At 52.2% G+C, this 24,290-nt stretch overlaps 1 protein-coding gene across 1 annotated transcript in view; it reads left to right on the forward strand.

Moving 5' to 3' along the window:
* Positions 1–24,290, forward strand: part of LOC131586330 (uncharacterized) — a gene marked incomplete at its 3' end in the record, with an annotated part of 381,810 nt that overhangs the window by 56,682 nt on the left and 300,838 nt on the right. The window contains 2 exon segments of the mRNA XM_058853155.1: positions 7,820–8,134; positions 18,714–19,423. Of these exon segments, the coding sequence (XP_058709138.1) occupies positions 7,820–8,134; positions 18,714–19,423 (1,025 nt within the window).

Consider the following 24,290-nt stretch of genomic DNA (forward strand, 5'->3'; position numbering starts at 1 on the left):
GGAATGGGGATCCAAGGGGGTCCCAGGGGGGCTCCCCAAAGCCCCTCCCAGGGCACAGCAGGAGCTGGGTCAGGAGCTCTGGCAGAGACAAAAGGGGGTGAGCCCGGCATGGGGGGGGACATGGGGTGGTCACAGGCGTTCCCAGGCGGGGACACGACCCCCAGGGACCCCTCCTCACCTTCTCCCACGTACCCCAACAGAGCCTCTAAATGGATGAGCAGAGCTCGGTGACTGCAGTATGAAACTTGTTCAGTGGCACAGGAGGATTTAGAATTGAGGACGGGAAGGGTTTAACCCAGCCTCCTGTTTGAACAGCCAAGAGAGGGGGCTGGGAAGAAACCCATGCCTGCATTGAATTGAGAGAGATCCCAACCGGGGCTGGGAGAGATTTGAGACACACCCACCTTTGGACTTTGCTGTCCACAACACCCTGTCACATAAAGGTAAAACCTTACAAAAGAAAGGACTTGGAAAATCATGGTTTAGGATTTGTTACGTAGGCTAAGTGTAGCTAGCAGCTGGCCTGATAAGTTCCCATGCAAAAACATCTTGAGAATGAAAAGTTTTTTAGCATAAAAAACTATTCCTGGGGAGAAAAACAAGTGCACCTGTAGTAACAAGGGATCTGTCCCATGGGAATCAGTAGAAAAAGTATGTAAACATTGTTAGAGAGAAAAGTTTGGATTGATGTGTACACTCACCATTACCAACCAGTGAACTGAGTTCCCAACCAACTGGAATTAAGCACGGTGCCTTCTGATAACCATGTAAATATAAGCTGTGTGCAATAAAGCTTTGGCTGTGATGGAAGAAGAAACAGGTGTCATTGTCCATCTCTACTACGACACACCCAACCAGGACATCGGGTCCTGCTGAAGCAGAGGAAAGAAGCAGCTCTGGTGGCCAAGTGGCACGGCCCATTCCAAGTGTCCCTGAGCACAGAAACAGCCCCAGCACAGCTGAACACGGGGGGACCCCTCAGCCTCGGCTCAAGGGCTCTGAAGCCCCGGAGATTTGGATTTCCCAGCTGCAGCAGGAGGATGGGAGGTCGCCCCTGAGCCTGCACTGAAGGCAAGGCAGCAGCAGCCAGGGCTCCCCAGTGGGGGAAGCCCCTGGGCCTGCCCACAGATCCTCTGCTCAAATCCTCGGTCTGGGCACCCTCTGGCATCTCCAGCCCCTGCGGGACAATCCTGGCTGGCACTGCTGGAGCTTCAGGGCTTTCTGTGCCTGCCCTCGCCACAGCTGCTGGGGAAGGCACCGTGAGAATTCCACTCTGGCTCTCAATTACACTCTGGGCTGGCTGGGATTAGAGTATTGGAAAATAGACCAAGTGTAAAATTATTTTTTATTGGATTTCTGCAGTCAGGCTTCGTTTGCATTTGCCTTGGGGAAAGGAATTGTAAAGGTTTTTTTTAAGGGATGTTCCACCACTCAGCAGAGATGAGCTTAACATCTCAACAGACTGGGAATAGCCCAAAAGATTCCCACAAAGACAACGACCATCAACAAAACACCAAGGCCCAGCAGCAAACATCAACCAACATCTACCCCAGACACTGCCCCTGGCACAGCTGGAGACACCTGGTCTGGAAAAGGCTGAGCAGGAAATGCAGGAGTGCAGACCTAATTCACATCAGAGACACAGAAATCCAGGTGCAACAGGAAACCAAACACTAAGAACTCCACAACATGGAAACAATGAACATTAAACCCATGGATTTCTATGGGTTCAGACTGTATAAAGTTTAGGAAACATCTAGTAAAACTCACATGTCATGGAATGATTTTCTCTGCACATGCAGATTATGTGTGGTTGAAATGATTCTGTTCAGAATCAAGTAATGCTTTATTTCTCTAAAGACATTGTTGGAGAGTTTTTGCTTTTCACAGTTTCAGTGAAAGGATTACACCATTAGAAGAATTTTTCGTTATAATTCTACTTTTATATTGTAAGTTCTGTTTGGGCCAGGGGTGTGAGAATCAGTTTTTAGTCAGAGGAGAAGTAAAAGAAAATACTTGATTGCTTTCTAATTTTTGCTTTTATGTTTGTGTGTGGCTCTTAGTGATAGCAAAATTATGGGATGGGTTTTTCCATGTTCACCTTTAACCTGCATTTTGAAAACTAGAAGAGTTTGAAAGGTAGCCCTTTAAAATGGAAAGAGTTAATAGAAAATTGTTAAAAAAAAAAAAAAAAAAAAAAAAAGCAGATGGGGGAGGGAGCCCTTCATGTGAGTCATCCCATGGCTCCCCAGGAAGAGAAGATTCATTCCAGGCAGCCAGGAGAGGAGCTTTAGAAATGCAAATTAACACCTCTGGGGCAAAGCCTGGACAATGTACCAGGGTCTTCCTGCCTGGGGGAGGAATTGGGCTGAATTCCTCTGCCCCTCACCCCAAGCTCTGCCTGGGGGCACAGACAGAATTTGCACAGCTAAAGGCAGAGCCCATGGTGAGGATATCGGACTGACACAGAAATTGGTTAAGCTGCAAAGGAAAACAGCAAATGGAGATTGTTGTGAAAACTTCACTATAAAAAATGGGCGGGAATCATCCCAGTCCCCACCTTAACTTGTGCTCTCACTTTCTGTGTTATCCAGGGTGAATTAGAGCACTGGGGTTTTTGTTACCCCAAGGGAAATCAGTTGGGAATCCAAGTATGAGCTGATTTAATTAGAGAAAAGCCAAAAATTGGTGGAGCCCTGGCTGGAGGGAGCACCCAAAAATGGGGAAAAGATGAACGGCCACCAGAACAAATCCTGCAACACCACGGACCAGCCCCTGGGAACCCTGACAAATTCATATCAGGAGCCAGAGAACCCATTTATCATTTCCATGGCATATTTAGATTACAGGATGTCCTCAAACTAATACCCAACCAGACAGCTCCAGTTCCTGACTTTCTTCCCAACCAATCCACTCAGATGAGGAACACAACATTTCACCATGGGATGGGATCAGATTATCTTTAAGCAAAAAAAAGAAACAGCTTGTGAAAAGTTAAATGACTCAAACTGCTGTTGGAAAATAGATCACAAAGGAAAAGAGGTGAAACAGATAACAAGGAAATAAGAAAGCAGCCCGTGTACTGGTCCAAACATGGAACAGATGGGAATAGAACACATCTCCATGTTTCCCGGGCAGACCATGGGTTAAAGGAATGCAGTTTGTCCTCTTATGTTCTACAGCAACTCTCATCTTTTCACCATGCAGGACACCTTGCTGAGTGCTGCTCATTCAGCAGCTGAGCAAGGGGATGCAGGGGGCAGCCAGGCCTCCTGAGCCACAAACGGCTACAAAAGGACAGAGAATGAGGGCACTGAGAGCAATCCCAAAATCAAAGAACACCCAGGAAGAAAAAACAGAGTCAGTGAGTGAATCTGCTTGCAGATATGGATTTGTACATAAGGAAGCAATGGGAGAAAGCATCATTTTCAGAAAATGTTACTAATTGACAAGGACCGCTGCTCTGACAAAGTCCCGCTAAATTCCTGAACTTCCAGAAGAACAAAGACTTAACAGAGCCATCAATATCAGATGTTATACAAAAGCGGGGGGTACATATTAACCGGGACATGCAGGAGGCAGATGGGGAAGTCTGAACCTTCCAAGCACCTCCGCCAGTGGGGAAAGGGACAGGGACACGCGGCCGGGAAAATCAGGACAAAAACGAGGCCGCGTCCTCCAGCAACTGGAGAGAGCGAATGGTAAATGCCCCATGGCCTCTCCCTTTGGGCAGCAATAAAGTCACTTTCACACCACTCCTCTGGCTCCTTTGGCCACACAAACCTCTGGCGCCGGGAATTTTCTCGCCCAGTCCCGGGCACAGCGCAGCCACCTCCGGGCTACCGACACGAACCGGGACGAGCCAGCGCTGCTCCGGCACCGGCTCCTGCCGAGACCCCAGCGGGAAGGAGACCGCGGGCAGCCGCTCCCGCAGCGCCCTCACGCCAGGGCCAACACGGGCCGGCCACGGCACAACCCACCCGCCACAGCCCCCTGCCGCCCCCTCCCGGGCCCGCAGCGAGCCCCGAGCCCCCGCAGAACCGAGCGCGGCTCCCACCTGCGATGGCCGGGGCCGCCTCCGAGCTCCGCCGCCGCCTCACCGGGCTCCGGCCGCTGCCGCCGCTCCCGGGCCCGCACAGACGCTCCGGCAATGGCGGCTCACCTGCTCCACGGCCGCCCTGGGGGCGCCAGCGGGGCCGGGCTTGTTCCCGCTCTGCCCAATCAGAGTGCGCCAAAACCACGAGTGACGGCAGCAGCAGCCAATCGCAGCCAGCGGCGGGCTCTGCACACGGCACAGCCCCGCCCCGCGCCCTCAGGGCCCCCCGGGCTGTGTGAGGGGAAGGGCGGAGATGAGGAACAGCCCTGGAACGGGCCCGGCCCGAGCCGCCATTGAGCTCCCAACGCAAACAAAGTTCTCCGCAGCTCCCGGCCCGCCTTTCCCTGCTCTGGGTGTTCGGTGTCTCCGGCTCAGGGGGAAGCCCTGGAGCCTCACTTCTCCCACCTCTAATTAGGAGCATCAGGGCATCACTCGGATTTCCCCCTAAAAGGGAAAACTGCCACAAATCCCTGTGGATGACTGGGGGAGGAGAGAGATTTCTGTCAGAAAACTCCAAAAACTCAGAGCAGGATCATGAGGAGTAAAGGAAGACCCTTAAAACCAGCTTCCCTCCACCCCTCCCTCCTCCCAGCTGTGCCTCCTCCCCCGGCAGTGCAGGGACACAGGGAATGGGGCCATGGTCACTCCATCCCCCGGGGCTTTTCCCCCTGCTCAGGGACAGGAGTCGTTCCCCTGCTGCACCCTGGGCTCTCTGCCACCGGAGACTTCTCCAGGAACTTCTCCAAGCTGGGTCCATCCCATGGGGAACAGCCCCCTCACAGTGCTGCAGCGTGGGTCACTCTGCCACAGGCTCAGTCCTTCTGAAAAGAACAGGCAAGGAGAGCAGCTCCTTTTTAATGCCTTTATTGAGGGCACCTCTAGGTGGGGGAGCTCAATGCTGCTCCCGATGGATGACCCAGAGGAGGAGATGTTCAGCTTTGCCACAGGGCAGAGCTGGGGATTCTGTCTTCAGGAAAGCGTCTAGAAAAACTCTGGTTTACTGTAAATCTTGGGTAGTCATGGAGAGCAAATGTTGTTTAGTTATGGTGATAAAGTCCGGAACATCAGTCAGTTGCTCAATGTTCTCCCTTGCTCCTCAGTGTAGTTTGGAGTCTGTTTCGTGCCACAGCTTGCTGATTCTAGGGGTCTTTGGATGTTAATCCCACTTCTCCTGGGTGCTACCCCCCATGGGAGTTGGGCTCATCTACACACTGGGTGCTGTCATCGGTGCCATTGGGGGGTGCCGGGAGCAGCAGAGGCAATAGACAAGGCCAGGTGACATTAACAAGGCTGGTACAACAACATTGGTATTTACCAAACATGACACAACATGAGGTACATTAACAAAGAAGGCCCCTTACAGTGACAACATTCTACTGTTCAAACTGTAAAACATCTTTGTGTACTGATCAGGAGGTCACGATTTACTCTTTACAATCCTGATGCTGAATGTCTCCTTAGCAGGTCTGGTCATGGAGAAGAATGAGCCCCTTTTGGGCTGCCCCTGTTTGGACAACCTGCTCCTCACCCCGAGCCTCAGCATGTCTGACATCGCCCACCTGGGACTGACATCCCAAAACATTGAGAACATTTATAGATTTTTCTTTATCATTAAAATCTAATTAATTTATAAAAATAAAATTTTACTTCTTATAATAATATTATTCTGTATTCTTATAACCTTGTTTTTCCATTTATATAAAAGAATTGATACATTTTCAGGAACAAAACATTATTGTTCTCTGGCTCTAAGTACCACAATTCCCTTCATTAATTAACTGACCACTATTTCTCCCTCTTTATGCTAATTACTCCTATTTTTAGCCCGTTATTCATAATTTTGAAATTATTCTCAGACAGGGTAAAAGGGGCCACTTTGGGGTCCATGGAAACTTTTCTGGGCAACATTTCGGGCAGTTTTGGGTCTGGGGAGGGAATTTAGAGAGAATTTGGGGGTCTGGAGGACACTTGGGGGAGCCGGGTGAGCACTTGGAGGGGCACTTAGGGATTCTGTGGGACAATTCGGGGTCCGGGAGAGCACTTGGGGGTCCAGGGAGGCACTTGGAGGTCAGGGAGGGGAATCTGGGGGCCCTTCGGGGTCCGGGCGGGCACTTGGGGGGCCGTAACAGGGAATCTATGGGCCGCGGGGGATGATGGGAGTTGTAGGCGCCGGTATAATACGGTTTAATGGTGCCGGGAAGCATCACGGGAGTTGTAGGCGCAACTCCAATGGGTTCCGGTGAGGCGCGGGGCATGACGGGAGATGGAGTCCCGGCTGGAATAGCGCTCTATGGGCGCCGCGGAGCATGATGGGAGCTGTAGTCCCGGAAGTGGCTCGGAAGGCGCGTTTGGTGGTGTGGGGAAGCGCTTGGAGAAAACTTTTGTGTCCGAGCCGTGGCTGCAGGTGCTGGGGGCGAATGTATACGGCTCGGGAGCACTTGGGGGGAGCCTGGGGAGCTCTAACCAGGCTCTTTAGGGCGCGGGGCACGGCAGGAGGTTTGGGTGCGGAACTGTGTTCCGAATGGCTCAAATAGCACGAGGGATGGAGCGGGAGATGGGGTTAGGGAAGAAGTGGAGGAGGGAGGAAGAGGGGGAGCAAGAGGAAGAGGAGGGACAAAGGAGGATCAGGGAAAGGAGAAGGAACCACGAGGTCCAGCACTCCCTCAATTCACAGCCGCCTACCTATGGGATCATCACACCCCATCCCACAGGTGACCGGGGAGGGGGACCTCAGCCAAGATATTTTAAGTGCTTCCTATTTTGGGCTGCTTGAGGGGACGTTTGGAGAATGAAGAAATCCAAACCTGAGCAGAAAATGCCCCTTGGGGGTAAATTGGGGGTCCTGGCATCCCTAAGTGGGGAGCTGGTAACCAGGGGAACTTTTTGGATTCTTGGCACTCCCAGCAGCCTGGGGAGGGCAGGGACTGAGTAGACAGAGGACCCCCAGTGCAAGAGTGACCCCCAGCAGCTGGGACAGAGAGGAACCCCTGAACACCAAAGTGGAGAGACCAGAGATGGGGAACTCCTGGGAGGCATTTTCAGGGCTGAATCTTGGTGTTTGGGAGGTTTTTATGGACTCCAGATGCCCGGTGACTTCTGGAGATGGACTTGGGTAGAGGGACCTTCAAACTCAAACCTCCCCAAACCAGGATTTCCCATTCCCAAATCTTGGCTGGATGGAGAAGGCTGCAAGGAAGAGGAAGATGCCCCAGGATGCCCAGGCAGGTGAGGAGGAAGTCAGTGCCCCTTTCCCCCTCTCTCCTGCTCCATCTCCCAGCCCAGCATGGCCCCCGGCTGCAGGACAACCCTGCTGCCAACGCCGTCGTGCCAGGGACGCACTGGGGGGATCTCCTTCCCCTTCCCTCTGGCACGGAGGCAAATCCCATCCTCTCCTTGTCCTTCCTCCCCCAGACAAGGAGCTGAGGATGGAGACCAGGGAGGACAAATCCCTGTGGCAGAGCCTCATGGAAGAAGCTGTTTTGAGCAGCTCCACGGCAGAGGAATCCAATGCGGAGGAAAATCCCCGGAGATCCCGCAGGAGGAGGGGCTCCAAACCCATCCCAGGGTGCTCTGAGGAGGAAAGACCCACCCTGTGCCGGGAAGGCGGCCGGAGATCCAGCCAGGGCTCTGAGCTGGTGGTCCATGAGCAGCTTCAGGATGGGGAGAAGCCCTACAAGTGCTTGGAGTGTGGGAAGAGCTTCAGGTGTAGCAACCGCCTGATCTGCCACCAGATGATCCACACTGGGGAATGGGCCTATGAGTGTGGGGAATGTGGGAAGGGCTTCAGCTTCAACTCCCAGCTCATCATCCACCAGCGCATCCACACTGGGGAGAGGCCCTACGAGTGTCCTGAGTGTGGGAAGAGGTTTCACAGCAGCTCCACTCTCCTCAGGCAGCAGCGGATTCACACGGATGAGAGGCCCTTCCGCTGCCCCGACTGTGGGGAGGGCTTCAAGCGAAACTCCAACCTCATCAGGCACCAGCGTATCCACACTGGGGAGAGGCCCTACGAGTGTCCCCAATGTGGGAAGAGCTTCAGTGAGAGATGTCACTTGAGCAAACACCAACGGAGGCACCGGTAAGGGAAGCTCTGCAAATGCCCCAAAGTGCAGGATGAGCTTTCTCCACAGCTCCAGCCTCATCCCCCCTTGGAGGACCAACATAGGGCAGAGACCTGGTGATCCATGTTCCCTGTGATCCATGATGGGAAGACACCTGTCCCTTTTCTTGCCCGTGGCAATGACATGATTTGGGATCAAAGAATGTGAGAGTGTGATCATGGCCCATTATATTCAGTCCCACCTCAGGTCACTGCCAGGGGCAGGAAAAGGACTCCCTGTCTCTCACCAGAGGAGAAGGGTGTCCTTTCCTGGCAGGAGGAAATACGTGGCCAGGAAGAGCCGGTCAATGACATTTTAGTTTTCCCAGTAAATAGATTGTCTTATCCCTTCTGTTATCCAAATTGTTTCTGTACCTATTTGTTCCTTATCCCATTGCTGTTGTCAATAAATTGTTCTTATCCCAGCCCGGGATCTTTGCCTTTTCTGCTTTCCATGGGAGGTGGGAGGGAAGCGAGCGGCAGAGCTGCATTAGCAGGAGCAGGAAAATGGGGAATGCCATTCCTGAAGCCCAGCCCATGGAAACCGAGCATCCCAGCTGGTGCCAGGCCTGGTTGCCATGGCAGCAGCCTTGGGAGCGGGTCCCTGGCTGGGGGCTGTGGGAACCTCTTCCCTCTGGTGCCCAGGGACAGGAGTGGAGGGAGCGGCTGGAGCTGAGGCGGGCAGGTTTAGGCTGGATGTGAGGAAAAGGTTTTTCCTGCGAGGCTGCTGGGGCACTGAACAGGCTCCCCAGGGAAGGCTCCCAGCTCCAGGGCTGGCTGAGCTCCAGCAGCGTTTGGCCAGCGCTGCCAGGCCCAGGCTGGGATTGTTGGGGTGTCCTGTGCAGGGCCAGCAGTTGGACTGGAGGATCCCCATGGGTCCCTCCCAACTCAGCCAATTCTGTGGCTCTGTGATCCCAGGAGCCTGGGGATGGGACTGCAAATGGTTGCCATGGCAATGGGCCCTGGCTCCAGGCCTGAGCTGGTGTCCATGGCAACCACCCCTGGCATGGGGTCTCCATGGAGCTGCCAAAGGACTGACCATAGCAACAGGGGGCTGATGATGGTTGCCATGGAAACAGACCATAGCAACAGGGGCTGTGATGGTTGTCAGGGAAACAGGATACCAACAGAGGGCTGGTGATGGTTGCCATGGAAACAGACCACAGCAGGGAGACAGCTCTGGCCAGGAGCAGCTCCTGAGCACAGCCCAGCAGGGCTGGGGCCCTGCCAGGGCAGCTCAGGGACACGAGCAGGCCCAGACAGAGCTCCCAGGGGCTCAGCACTGGCAGGGGCTGGGGGATGTGCCAGAGGGGGCTGTGTCACAGCAGCACCTCTGTGGCTGTGTCCTGGAGCCCCAGAGCAGCTGTGATGTCAGAAAGGGGCTGTCTGACAGCTCCGAGTGGGTTGTGTGAGGTCACAGATGGGGCTGTGACATCACAGAGTTTGTTGTGTGACGTCACTGTGCAGCTATGGCATCATAGAGGGCACTGTGTGACATCACAGAGAAGGCTGTGACATCATGACATGGCTGTATGACATCATAGCGCCATGGATGACATTGGCGGGCAGCAAAGAGCGGCGCCAATGGCGGGGCCAGAGGCGGCTCTGGGGGCGGGGCCGGGGCTGTGGGCGGGGCCGCAGCGGAGCAGCGCGATGGCTCCAGCGCTGGGGCCGGGGGCGCTCCCGGGGGGCGGCGAGAGGTGAGGGGGACCCCCGGCACCGGGACTCTTTGATCGCCCATTCCGGAGCGCTGAGGGTCCCCTAAACCCCCATTCCTGGGCGCCGCCATCCCACCGAACCCCCATTCCCGGCCGTGGGTCCCACCCTGCACCCCCTTATCCGGCACCAGGAACGCCTGCACCCCTTTCCCGGCCATCCCGCCTCCCGCAGCCCCCAGAGCCACCTTCTCCTTGACCCATTTACCCCCTGGACCCTTATTCCTGCCTCTCTCAGCAGCCAGCCCCTCCTTTCCTCAGCACTGAGGACACCCGGGACCCCTATTCCCAGCCATCCCGGCTTTCCCTGCCCTGTCCTGGCAATGAGGACACCGGGGACCCTTGGAGCTCCCTTTCCTGGATACAGGAACGCCCTGAACTCCAGCCATGCCACATCTAGCCAGCCCTAGCCTCCCCTCTTGTCAGTCCTGGCATCCCCAAATGCCCTTCCCGGCTCTCCCCGTTCCCCCTTTCCTTCAGCCGTGACCCCCCCGATCCCAAATCTCCAAATGTCCCCCCAGTTCTCCTCTCCCTGCGTTCCCTGCACGCGGCGCTGTCGGAGCCCGGCCCGGGCTTCCCGCAGTCCATGTCCATGGGGTCCCTGGCTGGGATCCCCTTCCAGCGCCGCCGCAGCGAGCGGGGCCGGGCAGAGCCGCAGCCACCGGGGATGGCGGCCGGAACCGAGCCGGGATCTTGGGATAGCCGGGGCTGGGATATTGGGATAGCCAGGGCTGGGATATTGGGATAGCCAGAGCTGGGATCTTGGGATAGCCAGAGCTGGGATATTGGGATAGCCAGAGCTGGGATATTGGGATAGCCAGGGCTGGGATATTGGGATAGCCAGGGCTGGGATATTGGGATAGCCAGGGCTGGGATATTGGGATAGCCAGGGCTGGGATATTGGGATAGCCAGGGCTGGGATATTGGGATAGCCAGGGCTGGGATATTGGGATAGCCAGGGCTGGGATATTGGGATAGCCAGGGCTGGGATATTGGGATAGCCAGGGCTGGGATATTGGGATAGCCAGGGCTGGGATATTGGGATAGCCAGGGCTGGGATCTTGGGATAGCCAGGGCTGGGATATTGGGATAGCCAGGGCTGGGATATTGGGATAGCCAGGGCTGGGATATTGGGATAGCCAGGGCTGGCACAAGGAGCGGCACCGGCACGGGGCCAGCGGGGAGCTGCAGATGCTGCAGCAGCGGCACAGCCAGAGCGGGGCTGAGTGGGGGGAGCCGGGGCTGGGGGATCTGTGGGGCTGCGATGGCAACTGTGGCACCGCCATGGGGATCCCTGAGATCCAGGCTGAGGGATTAACAAATTCCCTGGCTCACAGCTGCAGGGAATGTCTCCGGAAATATGTCAGATATGGGCGGGAGGCGCTGGAGTGTAAAGGTGGGGAGGGCAGAATTCTCAGGGAATATGGGAACAGGAATGTAGGATTTGGGAGGGCAAATCCATGGGTGAGAAATCCATGGAAATTCCATGGATGGATCTCAGACATCCCATTCCCGTGAGACCTCCAAGGATGAATTCTACTGCTGTCCCATTCCCATGGGAATTCTGTAGATCGATCTCACTGCCATGCCATTCCCATGGAATTCCATGGGCAGATCTTTCCATCCCGCAGCCATGGGAGTTCCAGTCCGGTTCCCCCCCAAACCCATCCTGGGGGTCGCCCTGTTCTTTGCCCGCCCCATCCCCCACAAGACTCCTGGGGGTCCCTTCATGACACAACCAGCCCCCCAAAGTCTGCCTGGGTCCCCCCTCATCCCCCCATAACAGGAATTCCTGGGAGTCCCCCTGTGTCCCCTCCCCCAGGACTTTGGGGGTCCCACCCGACCTGTCCGTGCACCCCCAGATTTCTTCCACAGCCCCCCTGTGATGGTGGAGGGTGGGGGCTGAGTGCTGGTGCCCCCCTGCCTGCAGCAGATCCAGTGGTGAGGGCAGTTCGGGGGGTCCCTCAGCATTTGGGGTCCCTGGGATTTGGGGTGACCCCCCTGGGCCCCCCAGGATCTCCCTGAACACGCTGACGCTGCCCGTGCACAGTGAGAAGGTTCAAACCCGGCACGGGGTCCCCAGCACTGCCACCCGCATTGCCCAGGTACCCCCAAACCTGCCGAGAACCCTCAAACCCCCCGGGGCACCCCAACATCCCCGGGATCCCAAACACATCCCTGGATGCTCCAAAAACTCCCCAAGATCGCAAAACCCCATACAGATATTGAGAAGGTTCATACCTGGCATGGGGTCCCTACCTGCATCACCAGCAGGTTCCCCAAAACAGCCTTGAGATCCCCCTGGGATTCAATTCCACCCCTGGGATCGCCCAAATTCCCTCCTCGGGACTCCTGTAAACCCCCTTGAGAACTCCCAAAAACCACCATGGCCCCAAAAACACCCAGAACTTACAAAATCCCCCAGGAACCCCTCACCAAGGTTTATACCCAGCATGGGATCCCCATGGACACCATCGGCATCACCCAGGTACCCCCAACCCCTCCAGGGGCTCCACTGCCGGAACCAACGGGAGTGGTGTTGCCCTTTTAAGAGGAGTTACAGTGGGACCCAACAATACCGGGGGCCCTTAAAGCGGCTGTGGTAGAGAGAACCCCAAAAATCCACCCTGGGGGGACAAAACATCTCCTACAGGGGCTTGGGGTGGGGACACCCCTAAAAATGTCACTTAAAGCCATCATGATCCCCCCTCAAAAGGGGTTTGTGGGGCTGCGGCCGCACCAACACCCTAAAATGGGGAGGAAAAAACACCCCTGTAGTGGTGGGATCCCCCCAAAAAACCTGAAAAAGAGAAAAACTCCTCTTCAGAGGGGCCTGAAGATCCTGAAAGGCCCTGGAAGAGGGACAAGATCCCCTCCTCTGCTGGGGCCTCCCCGAGCCGGGAACTCTCCCGTTCCTGCACTCGGGGGAGCCCCGAACGACGGCGGCTCCTGGGCTGAGCCCCCCTCAGCCGGGGCTGCGGGGGGAACTGGGGGGGCTGGGACGGGGCTTGGGGGTCCTGGGGTGAACTGGGGGACCCTCAGTGCTCCCACCTCCCCCTGTTCCCCTGTCCCGCCCCGTTCCCATTGTTCCCCCAAACCTCCGCTGCCCCCAGCTCGGTTTGGGGGGGACCCAGCCCTTTCCCATCGTGTCCCGGCCCGGCCCCGCTCACCCGAGGGCTCCGAACCACGCACAGGGACAGAGGAGGGACAGAGGAGGAGGAAGAGGAGGAGCAGGAGGAGGAAGAGCTGGAGCAGGCAGAGGAGGCTCCACGTGCGCTCCCCGCTCTCTGGATCTGCAGCTCCTTCGGGACCATCGCCCCCCATCCCGCAGGTGCCTGGGGAGGGGGAGCTCGCCCCAAATACCCCGGGGCTCCCTGGGTTTGAGGTTTTTGGGGGGGGATGTTTGGGGATGGCAGGGCTCCAGAGCCGAGCCGCAGATGCCCCTCGGGGGGACCCCGGGGGTCCCCGGGAGGTGTTTTTGGGGAGTCCCGGTGGCGGCAGAGCCCCGGCAAAGGGGCCGGGGGGATGCGGGTCCGGCACGGCCGGGAAAGGGGTTCGGGGCTCCCGGTGCCGGCAGTGGCTGCTCCCAGAATGAGCCCAGTTGCTCCCCGCATGTGGTTTCACTTTCCTCGGCACCAGGATGAGCCAAATCACTTCCAGTCATTCCCTATTAGAGTACAATTTGTCTCCATTTTCCCCAAATGTTATCTCCATTTTTTCCCTCATTTTTACTCTATTTTCCCCCAATTTTATCCCATTTTCCCTCATTTTTATCCAGTTTATCCCAAATTTTCCTTATTTTTATCCAAATTTATTCCTTATTTTTGCTCTGTTTTCCTTATCTTTATCTTATTTTCATATAAATTTTCCCCATTTTTCCCCATTTTTCTCATTTTTTTCCAGCATTTCCCCCTTTCTTATCTCATTTTTCCTCCATTTTTCCCAATTTTTCTGAATTTTTTCTTATTTTTCTTCCATTTTTACTCAAATTTCTTCCATTTTCCTATATTTTCCCAATTTCTTTCCCATTATTAATCTATTTTTATGCATTCCCCATTCTACCCTCTTTTTGCTCCATTTTTCCTCATTTTTTTCCCCATGATCTCCCCTATTTTCCACATTTTCTTCCATTTTTCTCCCACTTTCTCTTAATTTTTACCATTTTTATTCCCATTTTCCCCCCATTTTTCTCCCAGTTTCCCCCATTTTTTCCCCCATTTTTATCCTGGTTTTATCTCATTTTTCCATCTTTTTATCTTTATTTTCGTCCATTTTTTCTCTCCCATTTTCCCCAATTTTTTCTCCATTTCCATCCCATTTTTCCCTATTTTTATCCCACTTTTTCCCCTATTTTTTTTAATCATTTTCACTCCATTTCCCCCCATTTTTCTCCTATTTTTCCTCCCATTTTTCTCTCTTTTCCTGCATTTTTTTCTAGTTTTCCCCAACTTTTTGCCATTTTTCCTCCATTTCCATTCTACTTTTCCCTATTTCCCCCTAATCTTCCCCATTTAAGTATCCCAAAAATTAATATTTTGGGGGGGAAAAATATAAATATTGGCAGGAAAAAAGGGTGCTTTTGGGGAAAAACTCCATGAATTTGAATCACAGCTTTCCAATGATTTTTCCATGATTTTTCCATGATTTCCAGCCAGAAGGAGGCGTGGGATTCCTCCAAACATTCTGGAAGTGGACCAGACCATCAACCTTCCCAAAAATCTGGAGCAGCTCATCTGCAATTCCACCTTTCCCCACTCCCCGGATTCCCAGGTCTGGAAATTCTTCTACGACCTCCCAGGTAGGCAATTCCTAAAATTCCATTTAAAAATGAGATAAGGGGATTTCATCCTGTTATTTTCCTGATTTTTTGCATTATTTTCCCCAATTTTTCTCTCTATTTTTTTTTCTTATTTTTTTCCTGATTTTTTCCTCATTTTTCCCTGAATTTTTCCCAGTTTTTTCCCATTTTTTTCCTGATGTTTTTGTTTTTCCTGGTTTTTCCCCTCTTCTTTTCCCAAAATTTTCTGGTTTTTTCCCAACTTTTTCTCAAATGTTTCCGTAATTTTCCTGGTTTTCCCCATTTTTTTCCCGATTTTTTCCCCTGTTTTTCCCATTTTTTTCCTGATTTTTCCCCAATGTTTTTCTTTTTTTTTTTGCTGATTTTTTTCCCTGATTTCTTCCAGGTTTTATTCCATTTTTATTTTCCTGATTATTTTTCCTCATTTTTCACAATTTTTTTCACATATTTTTCAAATTTTTTTTCCTGATTTTTCTCTCTGATTTGTCCCAATATTTCCCCTTTTTTTCCTAATTTTTCCTGATTTTTTCCTTTTTTTTTCCTAGATAGTTCCTGGCATTTTCCCAATTTTTTCCCCATTTTTCCAAAATTTTTTTCCACACTTTCTTTTACTCATTTTTTCCTTGACTTTTTTCCTTGTTTTTTCCCAAATTTTCCCGGTCTTCATCCTCTTTCTTTTCCTGATTTTTCCTTGTTTTTTCCCAATTTTTTTCCTAAATTTTTTTCATGATTTTCCCCCACTTTTTCCGTATTTTTCCCTCTTCTTTTCACCATTTCTTCCTGGTTATTCCCCATTTTTTTTCACAATTTGTCCCTGATTTTTTCGTGTATTTCCTAAATTTTTACTGATTTTTCCTGATTTTTTCCAGGTTTCTTCCCTCTCTTTTCTCGATTTTATCCAATTTTTTCTCAATCTTTTTCCTGATAGTCCCGATTTTTTCTTGATTTTTCCCGATTTTTTTCATTATTTTTTTTATTTTTGTGGGGTTTTTTTTCAAATTTTTTTCATTTTTTTTTCTCAAACTTTTCCTTGATTTTTGTGTTTTTTCCTGTTTTTATCCCATTTTTTCCCCTGATTTTTCCCTTTTCCTTTCCCTAATCTTTCTGGTTTTCCCCATTTTTTCCTGATTTTTTTCCTTATTTTTTTCAGATTTTTCCAGATTTTTTTATCCTTTTCCTGTTTTTTCCCTGGTTTTCCCCCGATTTTTCCTTTTTTTCCATATTTTTTTCTGATTTTTTCCCAATTATTTTCCTGATTTTTTTGCAATTTTTTATCAAATATTTCTGGTTTTCCCTTCATTTTTCAAATTTTTTTCCCAATTTTTTCCTGATTTTTCCCAGGGTCTTTTTGGCTTTCTTTTCCTGATATTTTCCCTGATTTCTCACAATTTTTCACAATTTTTTTCATGTATTTCCTAGTTTTTCCTGATTCTTCTCTCTTCCTTTCCCAAATTTTTTCTAGCTTTTTCCCAATTTCTTCTCAAATTTCCCTAGTTTTTACGTGATTTTTCCTGTTTTTTTTCCTATTAGTTTCCAGTTTTTATTCCTCTTTCTTTTCTGGATTTCCCCAATTTTTCCAAGTTCTTTCCCAGTTTTTTTCCTGATTTCGCAAATATTCTTTCCAATTTTCCCTGGTTTTTCATGATTTTTCCTTCTTTTCCTATTTTTTCCTGATTTTCTCCCCATTTTTTCTGACTTTTCCTGATTTTTCCCAGATTTTTTCCACTGTCTTTTCCTGATTTTTCCCCAATTTTTTCACATTTTTTTCCTTGAGTTCTCTCTTTTTTTTCCCCAAAATTTTTCCTGGTTTTCCCCAATTTTTTGTCAGATTTTCCCCTGTTTTTCCCAAATTTTTCCCAATTTCTTCCTGATTTTTCCCTGATTTTTTTGGATTTCACCCTGATATTTTTCTGGTTTTCCCCTGAATTTTCCCTTCCATTTTCCTTGAATTTATCCTGCGCTTTTTTCCATTTTTTCCCCAATTTTCCAGTTTCCTTCACACTCCCAGTCTAATCCCAGTCACTCCCAGTATGAGGCCAGTGGCCCCCAGTTGCTCCCTGTCAGTTCCAGTGTGACCCCAGTAGCCTCCAGTGTGATCCCTGGGACTCCCTGTCTCTCCCAGTATATCCCAGTCAGCCCCAGCATGCTCCCAGTCATTCCCAGCTCCTCCCAGTTCCTCTCAGCATGATTCCAGTTGCTCACAGCCACTCCCAGTCAATCCCAGTATGACTCCAGTCACCCTCAGTGGGATCCCAGTTTCAGCCAGCAGGGACCCAGCTGCTCCCACTGTGATCCCAGTATGATCCCAGTAGAGTATGATCCCAGAATAATTGTAATTCTTCCCAGTTCCTACCAGTATGATCCCAGTTGTCCCTGGAATAGTCCCAGTCCATCTCAGCATGGTCCCACTCACTCCCAGTTTCTCCCACTGTGGTTCCAGCTGTTCCCAGTGTGGTCACAGTCATTCCCAGTATATCCCAGCTGCCCAGAGCATGCTTGTGCTCATTCCCAATCGTTCCCAGTTAAGCCAGTAAGGTTCCAGTATCATTCCAGTACAAACCAGTCCCTGCCAGTGCTGCCACTCCTGGGATCCCCCAGCCCTCTCTGTGTTCCCCCCTCCCGCATCTCCCCAGAGGAGCCCCAAGGGCTGGCAGTCCCCAGCCAGGGTCCCCAGCCAGCCCCAGGTTGGATCTGCAGCCCCCAATTTTCCCAGTTTCCCTCTCCTTTTCCCCGGGCCGGGTTCCCCCCGTCCCCAGCGGGTGGGAGCAGCGGAGAGCCCCGCGCTGCCCATCCCGACCTGTCCCAGCTCCATCCCCGCTCCTGCCGTGGGCTGTGAGCGGTTTGGGAACGGGGCACCGAGGGTGTCACTGCTCCTGGGGGAGGAGGAGGAGGGATGGAAGAGGAGGGATGAAGAAGGAGAGAGAGAAGGGATGGAAGTAGGAGAAGAAGGTGGAGTTAGGGAGGAGGAGCAGGAGGAAGAGGAGGGACAAATGAAGATCAGGGAAAGGAGAAGGAACCACGAGGTTGAGCATTACCCAAATTCACAGCCCCCCAACCATGGGATCATCACCCCCTCCCCATCCTGTAGGTGCCCAGGGAGGGAGAGCTTGGCCCAGATATCCTGGGGGGCTCCTGGGGTGGTTTTTTGGAGGGGATGTTTGGAGAATGAAGAACTCCAAAGCTGAGCAGAAAATGCCCCTTGGGGGCACATTGGGGGGTCCCACAATCCCTAAGTGGGGAGATGGAAACAGGGAACTTTTCAGATTCCTGGCACTCCCAGCAGCCTGGGGAGGACAGGGACTGAGCAGACAGGGGAACCCCCAGTACAAGCGTGACCCCCAGCAGCTGGGACAGGGGGGAACCGCTGAACATCGCAGTGGAGAGACCAGAGATGGGGAACTCCTGGGAGACATTTTCAGGGCTGAATCTTGGTGTTTGGGCAGTTTTTATAGACTCCAGATGCCTGGTGACTTCTAGAGATGAACTTGCACAGGGGGAGCCCCCTAACCTAATCTGCCCATGAACTGTATTTTTCCCCAAACTAGGATTTCCCATTTCCTAACCTTGGCTGGATGGAGAAGGAGACTGCGAGGAAGAGGAAGATGCCCCAGGACACCCAGGCAGGTGAGGAGGAAGTCAGTGCCCCTTTCCCCCTCTCTCCTGCTCCATCTCCCAGCCCAGCCTGGCCCCCGGCTGCAGGACAACCCCGCTGCCGACGCCGTCCTGCCGGGGACGCACTGGGGGGATCTCCTTCCCCTTCCCTCTGGCACGGAGGCAAATCCCATCCTCTCCTTGTCCTTCCTCCCCCAGACAAGGAGCTGAGGATGGAGACCAGGGAGGACAAATCCCCACAGCAGAACCTCGTGGAAGAGGCTGTTTTGAGCAGCTCCACAGTGCAGGAATGCAACGGGGAGGAAAAGCTTCAGAGATCTTACAGGAGGAGGGGCTCCAAACCCATCCCAGGGTGCTCTGAGGAGGAAAGACCCACCCTGTGCCGGGAAAGAGGCCAGAGATCCAGCCAGGGCTCTGAGCTGGTGATCCATGAGCAGCTTCAGGATGGGGAGAAGCCCTACAAGTGCTTGGAGTGTGGGAAGAGCTTTGGCCAGAGGAAAACCCTGATCCACCACCAGATGATCCACACTGGGGAATGGCCCTACGAGTGTGGGGAATGTGGGAAGGGCGTCAGCTGCAACTCCCAACTCATTGTCCACCAGCGCATCCACACTGGGGAGAGGCCCTACGAGTGTCCTGAGTGTGGGAAGAGGTTTCAGAGGAGCTCACATCTGCTCGTGCACCAGCGGATTCACACGGATGAGAGGCCCTTCCGCTGCCCCGACTGTGGGGAGGGCTTCAAGTACAACTCCACCCTTGTCACCCACCGGCGCATCCACACTGGGGAGAGGCCCTACGAGTGTGAGGAATGTGGGAAGAGCTTCAGCCAGAGGTCCCAGCTGACCATCCACCAGATGATCCACACTGGGGAGAGGCCCTACGAGTGTCCTGAGTGTGGGAAGAGGTTTCAGACCAGCTTCCATCTCCTCACGCACCAGCGGATTCACACGGATGAGAGGCCCTTCCGCTGCCCTGACTGCAGGAAGGGCTTCAAGGACAACTCCAACCTCATCAAACACCGGCGCATCCACACTGGGGAGAGGCCCTACGAGTGTCCCCAGTGCGGGAAGAGCTTCACCCAGAGATCTAACTTGACCCAACACCAGCGGAGGCACCGGTAAGGGAAGCCCTGCGAGTGCCCCAAGTGCAGGAAGAGCTTCATGTTCTGCTCCAGCTCCATCCCCCATCAGAGGACCCACGTTGGGCAGAGCCCTGTTGACCCACGTTCCCAGTGATCTGCGTTTTGAAGACACTGGGCTGGTGGTCATTTTCTTTTGTTCCGATGATCTTTTGATTCATCTTCATCCCTTTAAAACAGACACAATTGGGGTAAAAGTCTACAAATTCATCAAAGGCATCTAGAGCCTCACATTTTACTAGTGCTTCAAGGTAATCTGGTATTCAGGGAAATACTTAGGGGTTGTGGGTGTATTTGGTGTAGTTTTCTCCATTTTTTGGCACTCAAAGCAATGAGAGTTTGATCTGTCACCTCAAAACCACTCAATGCCACTGAAAACTGCACAGTCCCACTCAAAACTATTGGATTCCACAGTCCCTCAGGGTGTGATGCCTCAAGTTTTAGCTTTCATATCTTTCATATTTTACACTGTCTAGGTTTGTATTTTTGAACTTCCTGATAAGTGTTAGTGAGCTCTCTTCACAGAGTAGGTAGACAATTTCTACCTTGATACTAAGGGCAGCTGTTACAAGTTTCAGGCCCAAAAGCATAAACAAGGGTGGACTGAAGAGAGAAAACAAGAAGGACGGGACTTCATCCTCTGAAGCTGTAATTGAACAATGAACCTCAATCTGCAGATGGACCTAAACTTCTAAAAATGTGAGACCTCATGATGAGTTGTCCATTTTTGTGACCATTTCTGGTCCATCTTGGGTGTAGCCCTGGCCAGGTTCTTGCACTGCCCAAGGCGTATCCTTTAAGGCCTTTTAATAAACTTTATTCTTAACTGTCCAGCCTCTGTTTTAGATCAGCCTTCTGAAGGCATCAGGTGGAATGGGGTTGGAAGGGGATTGGGTGAAGTGGGATGCAAATCAGGAGGGGTGAGATGGGCATTGGGTGGGGCAGGATGGTTGGGATGGAGTTTGGGAGGTGTGAAATGGGGGAAATAGGGCTTGAGAATGGGGTCTTGATGTCCAGCAGGAATGGGATGGGTTGAGGTTTGGATTGGGGAGGTGGGGTGGGGTCTGGAATGAGATAGACAAAGTTTGGGGATGGTGAAGGGAGGGGAAACCCGTTAGTGAGTTTTGGATATTCCATGTTCCCAACGAGATTTTAAGGTATCTCACATTTCTCAGGAGGTTTTGGGGCACTCCCCAGCTCTTGGGGTGTTCCTGAGAGCAGCTCCATGGAGCTCCATTGCCAGGGCTGGTTGCCATGGGCTCGAGCTCAGAGCTGTAGCCAGAGTGCGTTGCCTCGGTGCTGGAGAGCAGAGAAATGATGAACAGCCCCAGACATCTCCAGGGTGTGTTTGGGGGGCAGAGCAAGTTCTGCCTAGGTGGGGCAGTCACTGCCCCAGCCCAGCCACTGCAGCCTCTGCTCCAGCCCCAAAGTGGCTGCCAAGCCCCTGGCACCCCGAAAACCCCAGCTGGGAGAGGGAGCAGAGCAGGTGAGGCTGTGACACGGGTGTGACACTGACATGTGCCACTGCCCTGGAGCTCACAGCAGCTGAGATGGCACTGGATCCAAGGCTGACTGTGGATCTCTGTCCCTCTCTCTCCTTCCCTTACTTCCAGTTTTCAAAATCTGGATGGCTGGAAGTTGGATGGGTTGGACGAGTTGGCTCAGTCAGTGCTTAGTGAAGTGATTTCCTCTAATTGCATGCAGATTTATGATTTCCCGAGTACCTCACTCTCTAAAGTTTTCAAGTAAAAGTTTGTTTCCCATCCTCCTGAGAAGTTTGTTGTTTTCTCCCATGCACTGCCCGAGGGGATCGAGGTACCTCAGGTCCCTTTCCAGCAGGGCCTGAGCGAGCTTGGGGCACAGCACAGGGAACTGCAATGCTGAGCCAGCCCTGGCTGGGTTGGAGGAAGCAGAAAGGCCAAGCCCTGAGCCCAGGCCTGGCACAGCAGGGCCTGTCCCTCACGGGTGGCTCGGGGCTCTTTGTGGGGCAGTGGGATGTGAGGGGCAGCAAGGACAAATGCCAGAAACCTGCAAGCCCTGCCAGCCTCCTCAGGGAGGGCCGAGGGAGGAGCAAAGACCTTCCTGGGGCTGTGCCCTGCGCCAGGAGGGATTGTGCCAGTAGAGTTGACCCTAAATTTCTTCTCCCAGGCAGTTTTAGGACATGGAACATAGAGAAGCCAGAGCCAACTCTCAGCTTTGCACAGTCCTCCAGTAGAATCCTGTGTGGGGAGCAGCCTGGGAGCAGGGTTTGTGTGTCAGGGGAGGGGAATTCAGAGCCCTTTTCTCCCCCATAGCCTGAGGGTCTGCATTTTAAATGGCCCTGCAGCTGCCAAAGGGGCCTTTTTCACCCAGCTGAGAAGAGTTCTGCTGATAGCCTGTCCTAAACCCGTTTTTCCTGCAAATGTGCCTATGAAGCCTCATTTTTTGCATCCCCAGGTCTTGTGTGCATGCAGGTTTCTCAACTGAAGGGTAGAACAGCTCTGCCAGGTAGGAGCTCTCTTTTTCGTGGTGATTTTTTTGTTGTTTTTTTTTTATAATTATCCCCCTGTCAGCTCTGGGCAGAGCTCTGTAACTGTGTGTGACACTTGTCTGTGGCACTGTGGGGGTGGCCAAGGGGACCTTCCCCGAACTGTCTGCAGAGGAATCCACAGCAGCCCAGGCCGGGGGTGCTCAGTGGCCGCTCAGTTCCGCTGACTGGACGCGGCTCTGGACGCTTCCCTTGGAGCATCTCCAGGGAGGGAACGCTGGGGCTGCCCCGGCTGTGGTGTCACTGCCAGGGGAACGCTGGGGCTGCCCCGGCTGTGGTGTCACTGCCAGGGGAACGCTGGGGCTGCCCCGGCTGTGGTGTCACTGCCAGGGGAACGCTGGGGCTGCCCCGGCTGTGGTGTCACTGCCAGGGGAACGCTGGGGCTGCCCCGGCTGTGGTGTCACTGCCAGGGGAACGCTGGGGCTGCCCCGCTCCTGCCCCACCCCATCAGCTCTGCCAGCGCCTCCAGGGGACACAAAGGCTGAGCCAAAGGGTGAGAGTTGCACAAGGGGCTGAGCTGGGATCTGGGACCCATTGGGATCATGGAGTCCAGCCCCCGGCCCTGCACAGACACCCCAACAATCGCAGCCTGTGCATCCCTGGCAGCGCTGGCCAAAGGCTCCTGGAGCTGCGGCAGCCTCAGGGCCGTGCCCATTCCCTGGGGAGCCTGGGCAGTGCCCCAGCCCCCTGTGGGGGAAGAAGCTTTTGCTGATCTCCAGCCCAGCCCTGCCCTGGCCCAGCTCCAGCCGTTCCCTCGGCTCCTGTCCCTGCTCACCTGGGCAGAGATCAGAGCTTGCCCAGAGAAGCTGTGGCTGCCCCTGGATCCCTGGAAGTGTCCAAGGCCAGGTTGGACGGGGCTTGGAACAGCCTGGGATAGTGGAAGGTGTCCCTGCCATGGCAGTTGATGGAATGATAAGGTTCACTTAAGATTTAAGGTGTCTTCCACCCCAAGGCATTCTGTGATTCTGTGATTTTGGGAGAGATGCTGAAGCTCTGGCTCAGCTTTATCTCAGCAAATGTCTGGACCCAGCAGCAGCCATGGGTGGGATCATCTCCTCCCTCTCGCTGTGGCTGTAACTCACCCAAGGGCAGTGTCATAAATTAAATTTGGACAACTAGGTCTATTGAGTTTACAGCAGTTTAATAACAAGAAAAAAAATGATACAATTTAGTGAATTGAATACAAGAATCCAATTTAATAAAAGAATACAATTTAGTGGATTGAATAGCAATTTGATATAGAAGGAATACAATTTAATAAAATAGTACAATTTAGTGAATATTGTTATAAATACACTCGAGAGAGTGTTAAAGTTTAATAAAGGGAAGTTTTATTAATTATAGCAAGCAAGCAATAAGCAAAAGACAGCGCTGGACAGCCGGGAAGCGATCCCGCTTCACCGCGGCCGTGCTTCCGTTTTCCGTGTGTCTCCTTTTAATCAGTCCGGCTCTCCGGGCTCTCCTGTGACGTGTCTTTCCTCGAGTATTTCTGCACATGCGCCTTCATCGGTCTAGGGGTTCGGTCGTTTGGTCTTTACTTTATCTTCCTTTAACCTTTCTTCACTGTTCTCTGTAAAGGCTTAGCTCAGTAATTTTTTGGAATGCAAGGAATCTTAGCAAGGACATGATAAACGTCAGTAGCTATACAAGCATCAGTTACTATGCATACGTAAGTAACTATCGTAAGTAAGTAAGGGGTAAGTAACAATCTTGATTTTACAGAATATAACATTACAGGATATCATATCTGCATGTTTAGTCGAACAAAAGGGTCTCTGTTTATCACAATCCCCCCTTTTTCTATTCCCTACTTTTGTTCGCTAAATCTTTGCAATTCTTTTTTACTTAGTTCTAAATAATCTTCGGTTTCTGCCTCATTTAAGGTGAGCTGCTTCTAACTTGCTTTTTACAATGTTAATAACTTTATTAAGAATGCAAGGGCTAAAAGTAAGTCTTAAGATTAGTAAAATTAGTGGTCCTGCTATAGTAGATAGTAAAGTTGTTTGCTAGGGAGAATAATTAAACTAGGATTCGTACCAACTCTGTTGCATTTGTTCTTTCTTTCTCTTTTCCTGTTCTTTCTGTGATTTGGCCATGGTTTCTCTTACTATCCCGCTTTTATTTACATATACACAACACTCTTCTTTAAGTGTAGTACACGGGCCCCCTTGTTGTAAAAATAATAAGTTTAATCCTCTTCTATTTTGCAAGACTACTTCAACCAGTGAGTCTAAGGAGTCTGTGAGGTCTTTTATGGATTCATCAATTCTTCTTAAATTTTCATCTACTGAAATTTTAAGCTCTT

Source organism: Poecile atricapillus, chromosome 19 (assembly GCF_030490865.1).
Source record: "Poecile atricapillus isolate bPoeAtr1 chromosome 19, bPoeAtr1.hap1, whole genome shotgun sequence".
NCBI classification, from domain to species: Eukaryota; Metazoa; Chordata; class Aves; order Passeriformes; family Paridae; genus Poecile; species Poecile atricapillus.